Source organism: Meriones unguiculatus, chromosome 1, assembly GCF_030254825.1.
Source record: "Meriones unguiculatus strain TT.TT164.6M chromosome 1, Bangor_MerUng_6.1, whole genome shotgun sequence".
Taxonomy (NCBI): Eukaryota; Metazoa; Chordata; class Mammalia; order Rodentia; family Muridae; genus Meriones; species Meriones unguiculatus.
Genome location: NC_083349.1, coordinates 160,964,640 through 160,987,302, shown reverse-complemented (window position 1 = coordinate 160,987,302; position 22,663 = coordinate 160,964,640). Strand labels below are relative to the sequence as shown.

At 40.4% G+C, this 22,663-nt stretch overlaps 1 protein-coding gene and 1 pseudogene across 5 annotated transcripts in view; both read right to left on the bottom strand.

Moving 5' to 3' along the window:
- Positions 1–22,663, bottom strand: part of Bbs9 (Bardet-Biedl syndrome 9) — a 379,885-nt gene that overhangs the window by 221,834 nt on the left and 135,388 nt on the right. For all 5 annotated transcript variants that reach the window (XM_060371023.1, XM_060371015.1, XM_060371029.1 and 2 more), the window contains exon 10: positions 3,077–3,255. In XM_060371023.1, the coding sequence (XP_060227006.1) occupies positions 3,077–3,255 (179 nt within the window). The remainder of the gene's footprint in view (positions 1–3,076; positions 3,256–22,663) is intronic.
- On the bottom strand, positions 19,742–20,152 carry LOC132652253 (large ribosomal subunit protein uL6-like; annotated as a pseudogene).

The following is a 22,663-nucleotide window of genomic DNA, read 5'->3' as shown; positions in this document are numbered from 1 at the left end:
AAACAAAAGCCACTGTTCTAAAGTATCACTAAGATGAATTACAAAGTCATTAGAAGCCAGGGTTCTGACTTTTCATAATCTATAGTGAAAAATATAATTTCCTATAATTAAAAGTACTTAGGTGACTAGGAATATGAAAGTTTCATAAAGGAACAGAATACTAAATATTCTTTATATCTAAAAATAAATTAGAGTAAAATCTTCTATTCCTTAAAAGTTTCTTTGTTTCTTTTTTTGGAGTGAAACCAAACATCACTAGTCTAAAAGTACAGAGAAATTCAAACATGAACCAAACTTTGAGATTATGTAAATAATCAACTTTCACTGTCTGTGGGTCTGTCTCTAGCTTAAGTAATATAATCTAGAGTAACCTAAAGAAAAATAAAAGGGCATCATGGCAGAGGCTTGGGAGCTCCAGGGAGGTGGTAGAGAAAGGTACAGATGGTTTCAAGGGGAAATGGAAGTGATAATTAAACCAGGACGTCAGAAAGGTGAGCAATCAGGGGGCAAGAGATACATAATACTAAGGATGTTTGAAAAACTATTGTTTTATATTTGGCGAAAATAAATACATATTAAATGTGTGTGTATGTGTGTGTGCGTGCGTGTGTGTGTGTGTGTGTGTGTGTGTGTATACATGTATAGTTTGACTGAAGTTATACAGATTGTGTTGATGTTGGCCACAAGAGTCACAGACTAACTGACAGACACCCACACCAGGCATGGGAAACCTCACTTTGAATTTTTGGTCAGGGGAGTTCAAGAGACTCAAGTGGAAAAAAAAAAAACAAAAAAACACTAGGTTGCCTCCTGGAATCTGAAAGTAAGACACTATTTTTGAAGACACCACACACTTCGGACAAAAGACCTGGAAGAACAAAGCTGGAACTGATCTCGAGGCCTCCTCCCTGAGGACCGGCTCCTGTATCTTAAGGTGCTTTGCACGTTGCCAAAGGAACTTTGCATCAGTACTCCTACCCAGCTTCGTGGCTTACAAGCCACGGCCATGACCAGCACAGCAAGATGTCCCCAAGGGTGCAAGAGAGGCACTTATAGCCAAGACCCAAATAACCGGACTTAAAGTCTGCTCAACAGGAGGCAAATTGGGCCTGGTGGTGTAAACCAAGGCAACCGCCCACAGCTGCTGAGATCCTGGAACCTAAGGGAGAGCCTGCTGCTGCCACCTTGCTAAGCTAACATAAGCTCACTGCATCCAACACCTTAGCCCTACATCCACAAGTACGTATACCTTTCACGCATCAAAGGAGAGCACTGCAGAAATCCACAGCTGAAAAGAGTACAAAGAACAAGTACTGTGCGGAGCCCAGTCCCAACTGCTGTATCTACCACGCAAGCCCTAAGCCTGAGGCTTGGAGAACACACGGAGGAAATGCTTTCAGCTGTGAGAACCAGAGGACCGGAATGTCGCAGGGAAGCTGCAGCCACGAAATTGCAACACTACGGCTGCATGAGCAAGACTATACAATGACACCAACAGGCAGCAGGCCAGCATGGATAGGAAAATCTCACAAGGCCTACCATGACATAAAGAGCTCAGCCAAGCAATGGCTACTGAGAAAGAATCAGTCTTTTCCAGGGACAAGCAATACTAAATGGACTTAGCAGGCTGTATTTCTGTGTTTGTGTGTGTGTGTGTGTGATCATAATAATTATTAAAGGAAAAGTGGTCACGGATTTGAGGAGTGGGAGAACATGGGAGTAGCTGGAGGGTGAAAATGAAGACTGAAACTAATACAGTATTCATGTATGAAATTCTCAAAATATTAAAATAAATTTTTGAGCAAGTTACATAATTTATGTTAATTAAACTACCATTAGCCTTTGCTTGTGGAAGGGCAAAAATCACAAAACAAAAACTTCAAAGTAAAACCCACATTATTAAATAAGCTTGAGAAACTTTGTTTTATACATATAGAACATTCCCCCAATTTATAACCTAAAATGACAAAGACTATAATCCCATTCATCCTCCAAAACCCAGTATCAAAGTGGAAAAGTTAAATCTGTATCTGCAGCCTGACGCCTCGGTCTTCACCTTCCATCTGAGGAGGGGTGCCGACAACAGGCTTTACAGATCTCCGCTTCGAGAACTTTCTCTAAGAACGTGTGAGGCCGAAGCCTAACATCTTTGCTTTTAATATTCCTATTTTAACATATCATCTCAATTCCTTAAAACCAGAGAAATAAAATTCAGGTAATATAGATCAAAAATACATAAACCTAAGGAGGCAAACGGACCAGGATTAAGATTGGCCCTGTTATTTTGGTTGGCTTTTGATGCTCCGTTTCTTTTATTATTCCTACTTGTTTGAACATTTCTTTTATGTGAAAATGGTCCATATTTTTTCTCATTAAGAAAATACTTTTACCTGACCCTGAGAAGGGAACTTAAGTAATGATTTTCACATGTCCAATACGAGCTGTAGGGTTGGTGTTTTGTTTCTACTTTTAATTTACAATAAAATTACACCCTTGTGAGTCCCAACATAAAATAACATTGAGTTAATGCAAAACTCGGGAACTGAAGGCATCACCAGTGTCTGGGTCATTAGAAATCAGAGTGTTGCAGGCCACACTCCATTTGGATGGCTAATTAACTCCAAGCAGAAATTATATCATCTAAGCTGCAATTTACTACATTTTTTTGTAACAAAGTGGCAATTCATGTACCACTTGGATTTCTTCTCAAAGAAGCAAGTGAAACCAAGTATATTGTAAGTTAATAATTGGCCTCTGTACGATTCAGCATTCTCCTCACAGCCTGAAACCACTAAGAAATGTGTCTGCTTTGCTGAGAGGGCAAAGTACAAAGTCTAGCTAGAGCTGTCCCTGGAACACATTAACCAAAATATTATCTTCAATAAGACCAGTTTTCAGCTGCCACCTACACAAAGCCAATACAAGGACCTCATACGCTAAAGAGAATGCTTCATTCAAAGTCTTCAACTAAGCCCAGAAATGAATTAACTAATATTTACAAAACATCCACATACAACCTAAGTTAAGTTCTATAATGAACATTGAAATTACACAATAACAAGGGCAAATGGGCTACCTTGTGCTTTCACATCTTTGATGATTTTCTGAAGTTCTTTCAGTTCTACATCGAGGTCATCATAGTTGAGCTCTCTTGATTCAACTTTTGGAGCTTGGAACAGAGAAGGATCTGTCCCCAGGTATGAACACTGCAGGTGACCATCATCACTGAGAGTCACTATCACTCCCTTTAAGTCACTGTAGGATGCAAGAGAATATGGGATGTGGTGAAATTTTCAGTTTTGACAAATGACATTTTTACTCAATGCAGTTTAACATACCATAAAAAAATAAGCATAAAAATGGGCTTATTTCAAAGGCTCAATTATAATGCTTCAAAGATCAGGTATATTTACAGATGTACAACACAGTACTACAGATGTATTACAGGAGGGAAATAAACATTAAAACACATTACAACGGCCACCACTGGAATCCAATTACATAGCAAAATCTACCCTCAAACACTGATCTTAATCTGCAGTGCAGGTGCCACTTGCTGATGTCATATGCAGCATGTGAATTCCACTTGCAAGAATGGTGCCAGAGATGGGACTGGACTTCCATCTGGAGATAAGAAATGAGGCATGACCCCAACGCCTGGACACCCATGGAGTAACCTCAGGGCTGGAACAGTCACAGAAAACATGTCTGAAAACGGATAAGAAGTCTTGAAGATAGACGTGTTCTCTCCTCTTCTTCCCTCCTCCCTCTCTGGATTCTTTCCACATGTGACCCCTCAAGGCTTCTGAACACACACTCCTACCCAAGAAGCTCTCTAATCTGCTCTTTTCTCCTCTCCGTATTCCTAGACAGAAAAAGGCCACTGTCCTGTGCACTAGCTCTCTCTCCATCACTATAGTGATTCACATTTTTTTTCCTTACTGCAGTTTGAATGTGGGACCATAGAGAGGTCATCAGGACAGGAGTGCTTCCCCCTGGAGGACTGATTGAGACTGATTATGAAAGAGCTTAAAGAAAAGAAGCTTCTGCTTCGATCTCCTTTCTTCCCTCCCTTTTTCTCTCCCCACACCCTAAAACATCGTCCTGAAACAGATGCTGGAGCACAAAGGTACATACAGACGCCTGAGCCTTCACAAGCCTAAGTTAAATAATGTTCCTTTTTTTCTAAACCACCCAGTCCAGGGCAGTATTGTGCTGTCAGAGCAGCACAGTAGAGATAAGGATACTGTTCATACTTCTTTTAGGCTCCATTAGCTCTGTTTCTCTCTAGAGGTTACCTATAACATACACATTATGGCTGATTTTAATATGCAATGTTTAGAAATTAAAGCAGCTGAAAGAAATGCTGTATTCTCTTGTTCGTTGGTATTCAGAGAAAACAAGCAACATTGTTCTAAATGATCTGGTGTAATACATGAGTTCTTTCAGTTTTTGTTTATTTTCTACAGTGGCCTTTGATCCAGCAACAATACTTTGTATTTTTGCTGCTTTTGCTTTAAATGTGTATACACGTATGTGCTGTTTGTGAAGCATATTTCCCTGATAACCTCGACCATCTTCCTTCCTGACTCCTCACCTACGGGCCCCCACTTGACACCCTACATGCTTTTACTCCCATTTTCATGTCATAAGTGCATACCTGATTTTATCTATCTATAAAATATAGAAATAATAAGAAAACATACTTTTGTCTTTTTATTGTATAAATCATGCTGTATTGAAATGCATAAATAATTTTATTTAGTATGATTTCTCTTCCTCTTGCATCAGTTTTCCTGCAAGTGATATGACTTCGTTCTTCCGGGCTAGAAAGAGTTCTATTTCACATGTCCCATGTATCCTATATTTTCCCTTACATTCCTCTGTGGCTGAACATTTATGTTGGGTCAATAGCATAGCTGTTGTAAACAGTGCTGTGACAAACACTGCTGCCAACTGTCTCTGTACCGTACTGACTTGGAATCCTTTAGGTAAGTACCGCAAGTCATGTGGTAAGCTATCCTTTGTTTGCTGAGAAGCCTCTAAACCAAGGCCATAGCGGGAGATGAGTTTACCTCCCTACCGGCAGCACACAGGACTCCCTGTTTACACTCTTGCCAGCATTTGCTATTGCTTCCTTAATAGCTAGCATTCTGACTAGGGCAAAATGGAATTTCAAGTAATTTTGATTTGCATGTCTGTGACAGCTAGCTAAGTTAAAATGTTTATTGACCATTTGTATTTCATCTTTTGAGAACCATCTGCTCATTTGATTACCTTCTTTACTGACATGATTATTCGCTTTCTTTTTGTTTAGTTTAAGTTCTTCGTATAGTTTAGACATTTAACTTCCATCAGACATGCAGCTAGTAAGGATTTTCTCCCATGGTGTAAGTTATTACTTCATCCAAGTATGTTCTTTGGCATACAGAAACTGTTCTAATTTCTAAGACCCCCACTTGTCAATTGTTGGCCTTACTCCTGACTGACTGAAGTCCTAGCAAGAAATACCTTGCCCATTCCTCTATCTTCAAGTATTTTTATCTCTAGTAGTTTGAGAGTTTCTGGTCTTCCATCAATCCTTGGTCCACAAGGAGTTGAGTTTTACACAGGGTGAGAGATAGGGATCTGTTTTCATTCTACACATGGATATCCAATTTTCACAGGAAAACATCTGAAGAGCCACTCTGTTCTCCAACGCCTATTTTTAGCATCTCTGTCAAAATTTAAGTGGCTATAGCTGTGTATATCAGGATATCTATTCTATTCTGTTGATCTACACATCGTTTTTTTGCTACTACCAAGCTATTATGATTAGGATTACGATTATGACCTAAGTGTTTTGCCTGCTTATATGTCCTTGCACCTTCTGCATGACCTTGGAGACCAAAAGAACGAGCCGAACGCCCTGGAACTGGAGTTACCTGGTTTTGAGCCACCATGTGGGTGCTGGAAATCAAACCAGGTCTTCTGAAAGAACAACCAGTGCTCTTACTCACTGAGCCGTCTCTCCAGTTCACCATGCTGTTTTGACACTATTTGCCACTGATTTTTGTTTTTCTCTAGAATTTCATACATGAGTCCTATATTTACATCATTCCTTCCCCTCCATCTCCCACTGCAACTCTTCCCATGATCCCCCTACTTCCTCCAAAATTGATGACCTCTTCAATTTTTATTGTTTTACATATACGCACCCTATCACACACACACCACACACACACACACTATTGAGTCTTTTTAGTGTTACTCATCTGTACATGTGTTTGGGATTGACCTTCTGGGATTGGACAGCTTATCAGAGAGCGTGTCCCTTTAAAAGACTGATTCTCCCTCTCTCAGCAACCTTGGTTCCCAGTAGCTCTACAGCGAGGGCTGCGGCCTTGTGGCACTTCCTCCATCCACACTGTGTATCAGCTGGTGTTGCCATCATACAGGTCTTGTTTAGGCGACTGTGTTCTGCAATTTCATGAGTACAACCTCCTGGTTGTGTCTACAGGGCACTCTCTAGCAGTAGGCGTCCTGGTCCTCTGACTCCTACACTATTTCTGCACCCTGTTTCACAATTATCCCTGAGCCTCAGGTGTATGGGCTATATTGTAAAGGTATCTATTAGTTATCCCTTTTCTTAATTAAAGCTGTTAGAGGGAGCGATTAATAAAAGGGGAGAGAGAATGAGAGCTCTAAACTCACGACGTAACTTTAAAGCTCCCCAACTCTCTATCATTGCCAATAGTCATGTTGTTAACATAAAAGCTAAACTCAACTGAGAATAAATTATAGCACTTCTCAGTCTTTCCTATACAGTGATCTCCCAGCAACCACTTCACTACCTTCTATGAATGCAAAATTCCAACTAGATGTGAGGGCACACACCTATAATTCCAGCAATCAAAACATTGAGCTAAGAGAATTTTTAGCTCCATACAACCTGGCCCACATAGTCAGACTGTCTCAAAGAGGCAAAACAACAAACATAATCTACAACAATCTTAATCACGCTGAACCTTCTCTGGGGCCCAGGTGCAGTGAGAGCCAAGACCTGTAACATCTTCATGGACGCAAAAGCTACACTGCTGTTATTGGACAGCAAAGCTAAGTGAGAATAGGAACACTAGAGTTCTGATACTGACCGCTGCTAGAGAGCTGGGTCAACCTGGAGAGGTCCTCCAAAGTTCCTCATCTTTACAACAAGAAGATGAGAAATGATAATTCTCAAGAGCCAATTGCTTGAGTTGGTTTTTTCATCTACTTTACAAAATGAAGTGCCTATGGGGTTGTGCCTTCCACTGCAAGGAACTGAAGCCATCTAGTGGTTGACAAAATCCCAACTTACAGCCTCAAAATAACTGATTTCCAGAGGGAAAAGACTCATTCTTCTCCCAATCCTGTTTTCCTTTACTCCCAGCCCCTTAAGGTCTAGGAGCCTAAGTCCTCAAAAATTCTGATGTTGAAAGGCCTGTCTTCTGCTGGCTTACCAAGACAAGGCAGAAACCATTCTTCTCTGAATTCAAACAGACATTCCCAGCTCACTCTTAACTTCCCAGAAGCCTATGAAGCAGGAGAGCTGGCGTGACCCTGTACAAGCCTTCCTCCTTATCCAAACATGTTACTCTTGAAATCAGCTTAAGATTTCTACCACATTCCGATACTGACAATTAAATGCTCTGAAATTCAGCAAACTTCAAACTAATGTGTTGATTTATAAGAAAATAAACCAATTGGTCCCATTGTTTAGATTCAAGCAATTGCCAATTTAGATATAAAAGAATTATTTTGAAAACTATTGAGCTTCTGAGTTGGATAATGAGGGGTGTGTGTATTTCGTCAGCTTCTCAACATCCATTCTTTACCTATGGTTGGGTCCAAACAGAAGAGAGGAGAGAAAAGAGCTAGGTCTTGTCTCACAGAAATACCTAACCTCAATATCAACAGGATATCTTGATGCTTAAAGAAAGTCCAGTGATTGCTTGAGTGATTTACTTTGTATTTAAGTATACCAAAAACACTAGATACGGGGCTGGAGAGATGGCTCAGTGGTTAAGAGCATTGGCTTCTCTTCCTTAGAGGTCATGAGTCCAATTCCCAGTACCCATTATGATAGCTCACAACTGTTTGTAACTCCAGTTCTAGGGGACGGGACACTCTCACAAAGACATACATGCAGGTAAAATGCCAATGCACATAAAAATAAATAAATTATTTTTTTAAAAACACTAGATACAATTTAGATCAAATAAGCAAAATTTAAGCTGTAAATAAATTCATTTATCATTTTTTTATTTTAAAAGATGCTAACACAGCTTTAAAACTCTAGTGTATACTAATAGACTTTCTGTATAAAGCACTATGATAGGCAAAGACTTTGACCCAGGCCTACAGAACTACTAAATTAGTAATATAGTCATTTGGCATTTTTATACAATGAAAAATATTAAATATGTATTTATATTGACACATACAGTTTTAAACATTAATTCCAATAAACTATAAAGAAAAAATATTAAAAATGTAATTTTTAATATTTCTTCTTAATGGGTATTTTGTATAAGAACACAGTCCACACAGGTTACAGAGACTGGACCTCCAGTAGAATTTCATGCTGAAGGAGCCAAAAGTCAAATATAACACTGTGTGTCCAATTGCTTCCAACTTAAAGTAGAGTTAACATTGGCAGATTTATTTGCTGATGCGAATCAGCTAATCCAAGATACTTTAGTGGACTTTATGAAAGGTCAAGGTCAGAGATGCTATATCCCCAGAATATTTAATTACTCTGCTACTTTAGCCACAGAACACGAGACTAAACAAGAAGTGAGCTTGGGAATCTGAAAATTAGCCCATCATTGCACAGATATTCCCTGCCTCCACAGCACACTAAAGTCAAGCTCCAGATGGGTTGTTAAACGTTAAACTTTAAAATATAAAACTATAAAAATATTTATCTTCCTTTGAGATGAGAACATTTGCTGGGAGAAAACAGTAGACTAGAAATAAAAAAAATCTCTAGATGAAGTAACATAAGTAACATAAAAATTCACAGTTGTTACGTGCTTAACAGCCAGGTTTGGTGGGGCATGCTTGTAACATCAGCACTGCCAATACTCTAGATGCTGTGGCATGAGGTGGCTGTGAGTATGCAGCCAAATTCGTCCAGACAGCAAAAGCAAGAACAACCAAGCTATGTAGTGAGACTGGGTCACAAAAATAAACAAACAAACAAACAAACACCAGAGACACAAAGAGAAAAAATCAAACTTGGAAAACAGTGGCAGCCACCCCAAAATCCTACTTATTAGGATGAAACATATGTTGTCCAATTATTCAGTTATTTTTGAACTACTGAAACAATTTCATGTGTTGAACGTAACACATAAAAAGAACTCCTACAAACCAGTTAAGATTATGGCCCAAGAGGAAATAGTTAAAGGGCGTGTCTACACAGCACAGACATAAAGGTGGTTCAGTCAGGGTCGGGAGCTGGCTCAGAGGGGAGAAGCATTGGCTGAGCATGACTGCTCTCCGTTCCAGCCCTGGAAACAGGATGACAGCGGGCCATAATGCTGTGATCTCTAATCCCATGGAGATGGAAGGAGGCAGCTAAAGGACGGGGGTGGGGGGGAGCCTCACCAGGCCAGGGGAGCTGCAGCAGAGCACCCAGCAAGGCTGGAGAAGCAAGAGAGACCCTACTTCAGCAAGGTGAAGAGAGAGAGAGAAGACTCCTGAAGACTGTCCTCAGAGCTCCAAGCAAACGCCACTACATGTATGCAAGTGCGCGCGCACACACACACACACACACACACACACACACACAGTAAATAATGACGCAGACATCAAGGAAATGGGACAAATGCAAAATCAACAAAATGTGTCTCTTGGACTGTTCTCTAAATCGGGTCACCTCTGCACACTCGTGTGTGTTTATGTTCAGTAAGGGCTCCTGTTCCAGAGAAGTTACACAACACAGCATCTCTCTTGCAGAATAGAACTTTGAGTTTTCACTGCTTTGGGATACTTTTTTAAATTTTTTAAAGCCTTTCAGAGAACATTTTAGAAATATGTATCTAAGCCTGAGCAATGCCTCCTCTTTGCACACATTAGTCTTCTAGAGCTATTGAGAGAATTTAGAAGGAACTCGATGAAAAGAGTGAAAAGGGTATTCAAATATGGCAAATCTATGAGAATGTTGAAGAGCCACCAAGTTATGTCTGCAAGTTGGGGTGTCAATCAGTGGTGAGCTGGTTCCTGCCATATGTGGGTCCTCCCAAGCTCTATCCTTGGCATTGCAAACATCACCCACAGAAAAGTAGTGAACAAGTTACTGAAAGTAAAATGCTGGGTATAGATTGTACATAAAACACAGATCACTTTTAAAAGCCTAACTGCTACAGGATGACAACTACAGTTACCTAGTGGGGTTATGATTTATTTCTATTTTGTTGTTACAAAAAATTTTATTTTTTCAGGCAAAAAAAAAAAAAGTTTTCTTTTCCATTGTCAGAAAGTGAATTTGTATCAGCTACTTAGAGAGTAAACACTTGTGGCATTCTAAGCCTTTCTCTCTTTCTCTTAGTCTGACAAAGGTCTCTACAAAAGGACATCCTGGACAGAGAGAAAAGGAACAGCTTCCTCCACTTGCCAATACAACAAAGGATCGATTATCTTTAAAAACAAGAGGAATACACCCTGATTCTGGCGACTCTCCAGCATCGCTTTATGCAAAATAGAAGCATTTGAAGCTATCTGTTTGCCAACAGCTGGGTTTTATTATTAAATAAAATGAGACATATCAAAGAAATCTTTTTTTTAATTCTTAATTTTTTTCTTCACATTTTATTCATTATATATCCCTATTGAAGCTCCCTCCCTCCAAAGAAATCTTTAATCCCTAATTTTTAATTTACCTAAATTTTAATTTACCGCCTCAGAAAAGTAGCACATGCTTTGTGGAAGTCCTCTAGACAGCCTGTTCTGGGAGCAGCTGTCTCTACCCAGAGGATGACCTGGGTATCTGAACAGTTTTGAATCTATTACCACTCATATCAAACATCCACTATACAATTGAAGATACAACAAAAATAAGATGTGGAAATCTGGGCCCAGGGGTCTTTTCTGAGACTGATACTCCAACAAAGGACCATGCATGGAGATAACCTAGAACCCCTGCACAGATGTAGCCCATGGCAGCTCAGTCTCCAAGTGGGTTCCCTAGTAAGGGGAACAGGGACTGTCTCTGACATGAACTCAGTGGCTAGCTCTTTGATCACCTCCCCCTGATGGGGGAACAACCTTGGCCACGGAGGAAGACAATGCAGCCAGTCCTGATGAGAGTCCTGATAGGCTAGGGTCAGATGGAAGGGGAGGAGGACCGCCCCTATCAGTAGACTGGGAGGGGACGAGGGAGGAGCTACAGCTGGGATACAAAGTGAATAAACTGCAATTAATATAAAAACTTTTAAAAAAAGCAGGAAGCACTACCGCACGAGCTAGGATCCTGGACTGCAACAAAAGGAGAAAGTTGAGCTTAAGTGTGCACCATGCTTGCGGACTACAGACGTGGTGTTGGAGTGACTTTGTGCACTGTGTAAAGGCTGTCCTTGTATAATCAAATGCTGACGTCTGTACCTGGAGAGGGCTGAGGACAGGTAGGACTTTGGCATTGTTAACCATCACCTGTCACACAGCCACTGTAGTAATTCCCTTTCTGGTTTTAAAAGGGGCCTTCGAGCTCCCCTCAGGGTCACTGCCGTTTTGTGAAGGTGGCGACCCCACCGTGCTGGGATTCTCTGCCCAATAAACACTCTTTGCTTTTACATACAAAAAGAAAAGATGTGATTCTCCCCCCCACCCCCGTCAAAAATTGGCCCAGGTAGAAGGGAAACTACGTCTTTATTTTAAATGGCAACTGTGGCCCCTCTGGCAGATGCTACGGCTCAGTAGACAGTCTGTCCTGTGACCTTGCGTGAAGAAGATGACCAAGGCTTCAGAGAGCAAACAGCACAAAAGGCAGACCCGGAATTACAAACAGATTGTCTTTATAAGCAGATTCTTAGTGAGCAATAAGACAAAGAGAGAATCTGCCTCCCCTCCCCCTCCCCCAAAAAAGGATCTATCGTACAGGAAGAATAACATCAAATGTTCACCTCTGGCCTAAACACACACACAAATAGACACGAATACCTGCATGCACACATGCACCCATATACACATGAATATGTTCACACACAGACAAACAAACAAACAAACAAAAACAGAAAGAACTAAAGTCATCCTCCTCCTAAAAAGCAGCAGAAAACATAATTTCTAGTTCATATAACTCACAGGAGGACTCACATAAAATAAAACAAACAAATAAAAAGAGAAAAATTAAAACCAGAAGACACAAATGCCAACAAATGCTCAAAACACAACAAAGAAATTCAAAGAACACGCGTCAGCAAGCCAACATGTCACCCTACAAGCTTGTGACTTCTCAATAATGGAAACCAAGCGCCAAGACAATGGGAGTGACTAGGACCTACCTTAAAAGAATCAATGACCAGATAGAAGGATCCATGAGCGGAGGAGCAAAGCAAGAAAATCAGTTCAGGACATAGAGATGAAAATCACCAAAGCAGGCAAAATGGTCATTAACTTGAATGAGAAATTCAAAATATGGACAAAAGTTTCAAAAAGAAATTTACCATGCTGAAAAGGAATCAAACAAATTATAAAAATAAAAGAATTAATCAATCAAATAAACAACAGGAGGCTAATCTCCACACAAGACCAAGCTGAAGCATAGACTTCAAAGACAGAGAACAAAACCAAAATTACATGATTTAACAATCACGACCAGAATATTCGACAACACCAAGATCCTTTATTCAAGAGACCAAACATAAGAATCAGGGGTGGGGGTAGTATGAAGTCTGAAGGCATAGAAAATATGTTTAATAAAATTAAAGCAAAAAAATGTGACACTTAAATGGACATCAATACACAAAAAAGGTATTGAGTGCCCCTAACAGCCATGATCTAGAGACTAATCTGCTGACAATTACAAGCAAAGAAACAATACCAAAACTTCAAGGAAAAAAAAAACACCAGTTCATATATAAAGACAGAAACAACAAAAGAGACTCAGATCTCCGATCAGTATTCTAAAGTCCGGGGAAGTAGAGGATGACATGTTTCAGCTGCGGCAAGTGAGTGACTGTGAACCACCAGCAAAGCCATTCGTTAGAGCTGAGGGGGAATATCACCCATCACCTTGGACACAAACTAACTCCAAATGGATCAAAAACCTAAGTGTGAAACCTGGAACACTGCACTGCTGGAAAAGAAACCTAGGCAGTGCCCTGAAGCATTAAGTGTAGGAAAGGACTTTGTGAGTCTGATTGCATTTGCCTAAAAACTGGCAAGTGGAACTTCATGAAACTTGAAACCCTCTGCACAGCGAAAGAAGCCGGCAAGTGAATGAAGAGGAAGCCCACAGAATGGGTGAGAATCTTTGTCGGCTACGCATCCGATAGAGGATTAACATCCAGAATACACAAAGAACTCAAAAAACAAATTCAAAACTGGGCCTGGGACCTGAGCGTGGTGTTAAAAGAAGAAAAGAATTGGCTATAAAGAATCTCAAAAAGTGTTCATCATCCCTAGCAATTAGGGAAATACAAATCAAGACAACTTCTGAGATTTCATCTGACCCCCAGTCAAAATGGCAAAAATCAATAGAACAACCCTAATAAGAGATGCCGGAGAGTGTGAAAAACGTAACACTCAGGGGCGGGAGGGATCTAATGTCTGGATGCTGGAGCAGAGGGTACCTGGACCTGAGGTTCATCGCTCTCTTGAGTATTGGGAAAGGGCAGGGGACTCAAAGTTCGTGACTCCTGGACCCAGGTGATGGACATAGGGACACTGGAGCCAACCATCCCTAACTCCCCAGATGTCCCCTCCAGTCTGGGAAGCACCAAAGTCGGTGTTTTGGATCTAGCTGCCTGTTTACTCATAGCTTTCACAGTCTCTGATCTTCTTACCCTTTGATACAGAACACACTGGATGCTGCCATCTTTAACAGCCCCCCCCCGCCTTAAGCTTTGTTCTGATACCTGTCACAAGGAAGCCTTTTTTCCAAAATTGTAGTGCTTAAATATGTCAAAAACAAACTGCTCAACATCCCACTCTAGAAGTCTGAACCAACCCCAGCTAACAGAGTTGTGCTGGACCAGATGTCGTTCTTGCCTTGGGTGATCATTCCTCTGCAAGCTGCAGCATTTGTGGGGATCCCACAGACAACAAATGACATCCAGGTTGTAGGGAAACAGGAACCTTGACTCATTCATGGGGAGAGTGTAAACTGCTAGAGCCACTTATAAAAGCAGTCTGGAGATTCCTCACTTACTAAAAGTGGAACTATTTTATGATCCAGATAGACCATTCCTGGGCTTCTACCCAAAGAGCTCTGTGTCCTACCACAGAGATCCTTGAGTGACCACGCTTACTGGTGTACTAACACTAGTGTTTTTGTATGTTTATGTATGAATGGGCTTTGTGTGTTTATGTATGGGTGTGCCATGATACACATGTGGAGGTCAGAGGACAGCTTTGTGGAGTGGGTTCTCTCCTTCACAGAGGGTCTTGGGATTGAACTAGGAAAATCAGGCCCACAAGGACAAGTGCTTTATCACTGAGCCATCTTGTTCACACCTGCTTTTTTCTAACAAACTCACTGCTTTATGAAAATAAGTCTGACATTAAAAAGAAAAACCACTGGCATAATTTCTTTCAAGTGTGTGTCAAGGAGTTACTTTTTCAATTTTTTTAGAAACAATTACGCTCTTTTGGCCCTTTTCTATACAACCACTTTATATTCCTATAGCCTGGTGCCCACAGCTCACACAATACAAAAGTGTTGTGCCAGGAGGAGGCAAATCTAGAATCTAAATTTCCTGCAGTGTTTTTCCTCACTATTCCAGGCCAACGTCCAAAGAAGGGAACTTTTTAATGATTTTTAAGGTGCAGTTTGAGGCTTGGTAAATGACACTCAGCTATTCTTGTCCCCCACCATTACTCTTAACAATCAAGAATGTGGGTTATTTAAGGGACGGATGTGGTCATTAGAATGCCCGGGAAATGTTCAAGCAAAATGGAGGAACCAAGGCCAGTTTCCAAAGACATCACAGTAGCAGCAACTCTACAAAAGTAAGTAGTCACCAAAAATCGCACAAATTACAGAGTTATAAATGGAATCAAACAAAATTCCTTTGTAGTAAGGACATTTCTTTGCATTAGGACTCAAGACAAACCTGTTCTTTCATTAGACTTATCAGAAAAGACTACATGACGCTATTAAATCAGACAAATTTATATTTGCAGACTAAACAAGAAATTGCTAACTAGAAAAAAATGATATAACTCTTAAAAGCTATTTTGTATTTTGGACACAAAATTTATTTATTTACTCACTGTAACTTCGTTCACTATTGTAAAAATCAATTCGTATCTCCGACATTCAAGAATCTAAACATACACAAGCTATTCAATGCAATCTCATCAAAGAATTGAAAGTGTAGTGGGTGCTGCAGACATGTTGTCAAGGGAGACTATGGAAACACAAGACAAGAACATCAGAATCCAACAGCGAGGAAGAAAACCCATCCTATAGGGGGTGACACAGGGGACAAGTGAGGGAGGGAGTGTGGCCCCACAGCAGAGCTCTCCACGATCACACACCACAGTGTGGCATAGTCCTTTTACTAAGAGGCAGAACCAGTCACTCGGTGAGTATCTACCGAGTACCAAAGATGTGGCAGGCACAGTTCCAGAGTGGGGAGATCAGTGACGAAAAGACCCAAGTTCTGGCTTCCCGGGCTCAGACTCCAAGGAAGGCAGGAAAGCAATAAACACAAGAAACACACATGTGGAGCATTCAACAGTGACAGGTGCTATGGAGAAAAATTAGGCAGGTAAATAATGAGCCAAACTGGGTCAAATGTGAAGCATGTGCTATGATCTTAGCAAGGAGGCTAAGACAGACAGGTCTGAAGTTCCAAGACCTACCTGATTTTCATAGACTTTGTATCAAAAAATAAAAATAAATATAGCAGTCAAATGGGACAGAAGAGAACACATATGCCATTTCCAGGAGCCATGCTGAGAGCTACTGCAGAGGAGTGGAGTGGCAGGGTCACGGGCACTGCGCTCAGCTGAAATGCCTTTCTCTCGAGTGGGACGAAAAGGAAAACTGGTCAGTGATTTTAAAGCAATAAGAGGAAGGGTATATGAGAACTTCTGAATGTCTGGCAAGTACTGTAGACTGCGTCTCACAATGGGAAGGTCACTGAAAGATCCGAGGGGAGAGAAACCATGCATTTGCTCATTCTCCTTCACATCTGAAATGAGATTGTTCTCCTGCTCCTCACTTCTCCAGGAAGCACTCACTGTGCAGCTACATAATATTATGTTCGAAATAGTGTTTTTTAAAGTAACACTATGGTAGGTGTGGGGGTATATACTTATAATATTAGTACTGAGGAAGCCAAGGCAGGGAGTTGAGTTTGAGACCATCCCAGGCTGTATAACCACAACTGGGTCAACAGAGGCAATAAAAAGCAAGATCCTGTTTCAAGAGTAACAGCAATAAAATTTAAATTTCTTTTTTAAAACACCATAGTAAAATGTCGTATTAAAAAAAAAGTCATCTCCAGCAACAAAGGGATAAAGGGCTCCATCCTATTCTGGTCTGGGGTGGCCCTAACTGTGTTTTCTAAACAATCTCACAAGCAGCCCAGGCTACCTCAAACTCAAGAACTGTCCTGCCTCAGCTTCCAGAGTGCTCGGACTGTGTGCAGTCTATTTGGCTCCATGGCTAAAAGCACATCCTGTTCTTGTTGAGGACCAGGTTCAGTTCCAAGCACTCGTGTCCAGTAGCTGACAACCACCTGTAACTCCAGGTTAGAAGACCCAATGCCCCTGGCCCCCATGGACATCTGCAGTCACATGCACACCTACCTGCACAAACACATAATTACAAAAACAAAATCTATCTTTACACAACACCATATGTGAAGCAATGTAATTACTGAACAAAGTGAAACAACGCTTAAAAGGTTCATAATTGAATTGAAGAATTGGAGAAGGTTTCCTGAGGATCTGGAAATCAAATAAGAGTAAAAGAGATGGACCAAAGAAAAGCACTTCAGTCAGACAGGCATCAGGAAGGGAGTCTATGTGAACACAAATGTCACTGCAAATGCGATAACGCTGAGACACTGGCAGGAGACTTCTTTTCGCATGAGACTTAATTCAATAAAATGCAAATGTCTATGAGCTACATTATTCAAAATTAAAGCATTTTTAATATATCACATGGGAAAATTCAGAGCTTACATTTTTGTAAATTCTGTTGAATAAAAGGATATCAGTAGAAAAAAAATGGTCACTATTTTTAAGCCACCAAAATGCTAATATATAAATGTTTTTAGGGGGGAAAAATCAGAACAGCTTTCAAACAGTGCCAAAGTGAGGTGAACCTTCAGTGATAGATAAAAGCATGGGGCTGGACTTGGCAGATCTTGTGTGTTAGAAGCACAGTAACACAATTAGGTAACTGTTCACAAATGCAGTCCTCTTTAAAATGCACATCTGATCATACCGTTCCCGGGAATGATAGGGGAGCCTGCAATGATTTCCATTTTACAAATCAAAGTCCTTCATACAAAATAGTATTTGCTGCCTGCTGACCTTGCCGGGCTCCACTAGCGGCCCCAACCCCCTACACCAACCATCCACCTCCCCAGCCTCCACCACAGTTCTGTGGAATGCCTACTCCTGCCTCTGTGGAATGTCACTCTCTATGTCCTTTGGTAGCTGGTGTGTTCCTTCTCTCTCCTCTTCAAAGGGATCATCACATAGTTCGAGGCCAGCCTGGTCTATAAATGAGTTCCAGGACAGCTAGAGCTACACAGTGACACCCTGCCTCAATGAAACAAAACAAACAAACAAACAAAAAAGTCATGGGCTCTAGTATTAGCAAAACCAGTGAATTGACAGCGGACAGAAGGAAGACAAAACATAGAACGAGTGATAGCACATAATTATCAGTGGAATCTGGAAAAAGAATGACATGGAAAAGTCAAAGAAGATTTAGCCTGAGAATGCTAAGTTTGCAGCCATTTGTGGGTACAGTGTAGGAGGAAAGTTGGTTTGCACAGTGTGAGTGAGGAGGTGAAGAAGAGCAGGTGATGCCTGCCAGACATGTGAGCTCGTTTACACAGACTGTCAGGACACGCTGTTTCTCTGGTCCCGATGCCTCTGGGCTTCTCTTACTTCTCCACCTCCAAGGCTAGCTTTTCTATCCCCTAACACTTGTCTACACCTCTCTTCTTCCTACTTCCCACTAATTTTGAGACTCCAGTGCTATATCAGACCTTCCTACCTCTCTGCTGAGGACGCTCAGCTTAACCTCTCAATATAATCGTGAAACACATGGGGCCAGATTACTTCCACATATTTCCACTCAGGGTATATTAATTTAGAACTCCTTTTAGCTCAAAACATGCCTCTGAACATGTCTGCTGCCCTTTATACATCTCAGTTACCTGAAAACAAAACCTTTCTCCCTGCTCCTATTTTCTAAGTTCTTCCAATATCAAGATAATTAAACTATCATCAACACTCCAATCACCAAAGTTATTTCTCTCTTTCAATCCTCTGTATTAAAAGTCAGTGTCTTCCTTTGTTTCCTGTTGTTGTGATAAAACACCATCATTAAACGTAACTTGGGGGAGGGAAGGATTAGGATTTATTTGGTTTACAGATCACAGTCCATCTTAGAAGGAAGCCAAGGCAGGAACCTGAAGGCAGGAACTGAAGCAGGGGAAATGTTGCTTGCTTGGCTTGCTCCTCCTGGTTGTCTCAGTTTGCTTCCTTATGCAACCCAGGACCACCTTCCCAGGAATGTCATGGCCCACAGTCGGGGAGGCCCTCCCATATCAATCATTAATCAAAAGAATCTCACAAAGACTTGCCTCCATGGTACTCTGATGGAGACATTTTCTCAGCTGAAGGTCCATCTTCCCAGATGATCCTATCCTATGTCAAATTGAAAAAATAAAAAAATCTAACCAGGACAGACACCATCTCACTGAGTTTCCTCACTTGCTGTCTGAGTTCCCTCACTTGCAAAATGATGCGCCTAAGCCAATGAACTGATGTGCCTTTTAGCAGCTGGAATAATCTCTAGCTCAAATACGTTGGTTTTAAGCTAGCTTAGGTTAGTGGCTCTCAGTCCTGGCAATGTATTAGAGTATCTGAGAATCACCTATCAAACACAAAGCTCCTGTTCCCGTGACGTCTAAAGACCTTCACACTTCAGTGTCTCTGAGATCACCGTTACTGAGAACTAGGGTTAAGACCAGTGGCTCTCAACCATCCTAATGCCTTTAATACAGTTCCTCATGTTGTGGTGACCCCCAAACATAAAGTTATTTTCATTACTACTTCATAATTGTAATTTTACAACTGTTATGAATTGTAATGTAAATGTCTGTGTTTTCTAATAGTCTGAGGCAACCTCTATGAAAAGATCATTCTTTTCTATAGCTCTATACTCATAAAATGCCAAATATCAAACTATGATAAATTTTAGCAATCATAATTCTTTTTTCAGTATGAGTCTTTTACTGTTCCCCAAGACACCCCAAATCATACTTGTAATTCAGAATCTTGTTTCTGGAGCAGGGTAACGTAGGTCTTATTCATCAGCCTGCTGCACTGTTCCCTTTGCAGACACATAGATACCATCCAGAAACTTGCCAATATCCTGTTTGTAACTGGTGTGGCTTGCTGAATCAGAGCCACTGAATCTGAAACAAGTTCAGCATATCTCCTTCAAGGATTAATTCATCCTGCTGGGCTTGAGAGACAGAACAAGCAACACCTGTCCTCATCAGAGCCCTGCAGATGAATTTTTCACCCAAGAAATTTCGGATTTCAACTAAAGACCCATTCTCCCGGATAACGACATTGATGGGAAGTGAGCATACACAGACCTCATCTTGTAGCAGAAGCCCAGTGTATCACCCTTGATCATGTTCTGGCCATGACTGCAGATGGTTCTGACAGTGGCCGGCTCCTTTCTGTTACTCCACCGTTTGTCAACCCAAAGCCTGTGATAAGCTACCTCTTCCACACTGAGTTCTCGCTAAGTTCCTTCCAATGTTTTGGGAGGACACTGCTGTACTTCTAACTACTGGGGTCTCTTAGACAAATATAGTCACCTCCGTCCTGAGAACACAACCCAATCCCTTAGCAACATATCTCTCACAAGAAAGAAATGGCATGTATGCACACCTGTGCACCAGTCCTTCCTGCTCATACAGACACTCTCAAGGTCACAGGTCACGTGTTCCACCTGGCTTTTCACTTGTCACTCATTAAATGAGGTCATGTTATGGACCTGCTAACAATATCTTGCAATTGGTTTATTTTAGAACCTGAATTTTTGAGATTATAAAATAAAAAGTTCACAACAAACTCAGACAAATTGTCACATAAGTCTATCTTTATTTACTAAATTTCTATGAAACTTACTAATTTATATTCACACTCAGCAATAAATAAATCATGCAAATGCATTGGAATATAACTCACATTGATAACATTTTTGTTATAGGATACTCTCAATATCTACCTGTCTTTAAAGCTGAGAAATTTCTGCAAAGCAAATAGTTGCTAAGGCAAAGATTTACTAAGGAGGATAATTTTTAGAGCATGTTTGACTATCAAGAAGAATTATATTAAATTCTACATGATTTATGACAAGCCATGCATATAAAAAACACATAAAGCATGTGCCCTCCATGTGCAAGGAATGAAAATGACTTTTTTTATGGTTGCTAATTATATCTTCTGTTACTATTGCAACTATTACTATAGGTTCTAAGTACCCTTTGAGTTCAAAAGACTTCAAAACACCGACTGCCTCACTTCTTATCCAATGAAGATACACTATAAGAAAAATAAAAATCTTAATTTTGTTACTGCATGCACACAGCAAATATATACTACAAGTTGAGAACTGGAGACACAGCGATCACTGGTGACTGTCATTAGTTGGACTGCTTTCAGTTCTTTTTCTGTTAGGAAGTCTAGAAGAGGCTCCCACACCTCCATAGCCTTTAGACTCCTCAGACTTTACTCACAAGGACTGTTCCTACAAATATCATTTCATTCAATAAATTGCTTATAAAATTTGCTATCTCAGTTGCCTGCCAAAGCATCTTATTGTATACTTCTTCTGTGATACATCATGCTAGAGTCATATGAAGACAGAATTTGAGGGGATTTTTCAATGTTTAAAATATGAAACAAATTACTCTGGTATCTAAAACAACCTGACTGTGAAAGCAACTCCCACGCACATATGGGAATCCTTTGCAAAGCTATCTCTTATCAGAGTCTAGGTAATAACAGAGGCACACATTTATTTTTGTATGTCTACTCTTACAAAACAAAATTTTTACAACATAACCTCTCAAAAAATGAAAATATTTCAAATGCTTTCTACCCTGAAATATTAACCCAATAATTCAAATATCTGGCTGACAGGATTCAGGACACAACCTTTTCAGATTAGAATCAAAAGAAAAGCAGCTCTTCATTCTTACTCTAAGATAATTAAATGACTGCATGAAGATTTCAGTGTTAATAATATAAAATGAATTTGGTGTGTGGAATGAAAAATACTTCAGTGGTATAATGGCCTTAATTACAAATTCATTAAATAAAATAACTTGCCTTTTTTAAATCATAATCTTCTACAATTTTCAAAATTACTCACTTTAAATAATGCTTCAAACTTGGTTTGCTTTTCATCAAAAAACATTTGTCAACTGGGCAGGGTTACACATTTATAATCTCAGCACTCAGGGACTGATGTACGAGGATCACAGATTAGAGGCTGGCCATCTTGAGTGAAACCCTGCATATTAGTTACTTTTCTACAGCTGTGATAAAACAATGTGACTAAGTCAATGCACAAAAGAGAGTTTATCTGAGCTCATGGTCCCTGAGTAATAAAAGTTCATCAAGGCAAGGATAGCAAAGCACACAGCGAGCAACAGACATGGTGGCAGGGACAAGAAGCTAGAGCTCACATCTTCAAATTGAAACATGTAGCAGAGACCAGGCAAAACTATAAATACTCAGAGCTTGTCCCCAGTGACATAATTCCTCTAACACGGCAACACCTCCTAAACCTCTTCTGAACAGTTCCACCAACTGGGGACCAAGTATTCAAATATCTGAGCACACTCAAACACCCTGTCTCCAAAACATAACAGAGAAGGAGTATGGGATGGTAGGGGTGTGTAAAATGCGTTATTAATCATGAAACTACAAAGAAAAAGGAAGATGCTAGAAAGTATATTATATTTCATTAAACTATAATAGGCAATAAGTTCTTTTCATAACGCTGAGGATAAACAAGGGCAGTCCCAAATAAATTAAAAGAAATGTTGGTATATTTTCTTTGGCCTTTCTGGTTGGCTTCATAATTACTGTTATCCTGTTAAGAACCCAGGCTTGCCTGGCATGGTAGCACTGGAGAGGATGAGCAGGAGAGCAGGCATGAACCAAGGTCAGTTTGGGCTTCACATGGAGGCCCGGAAATTAT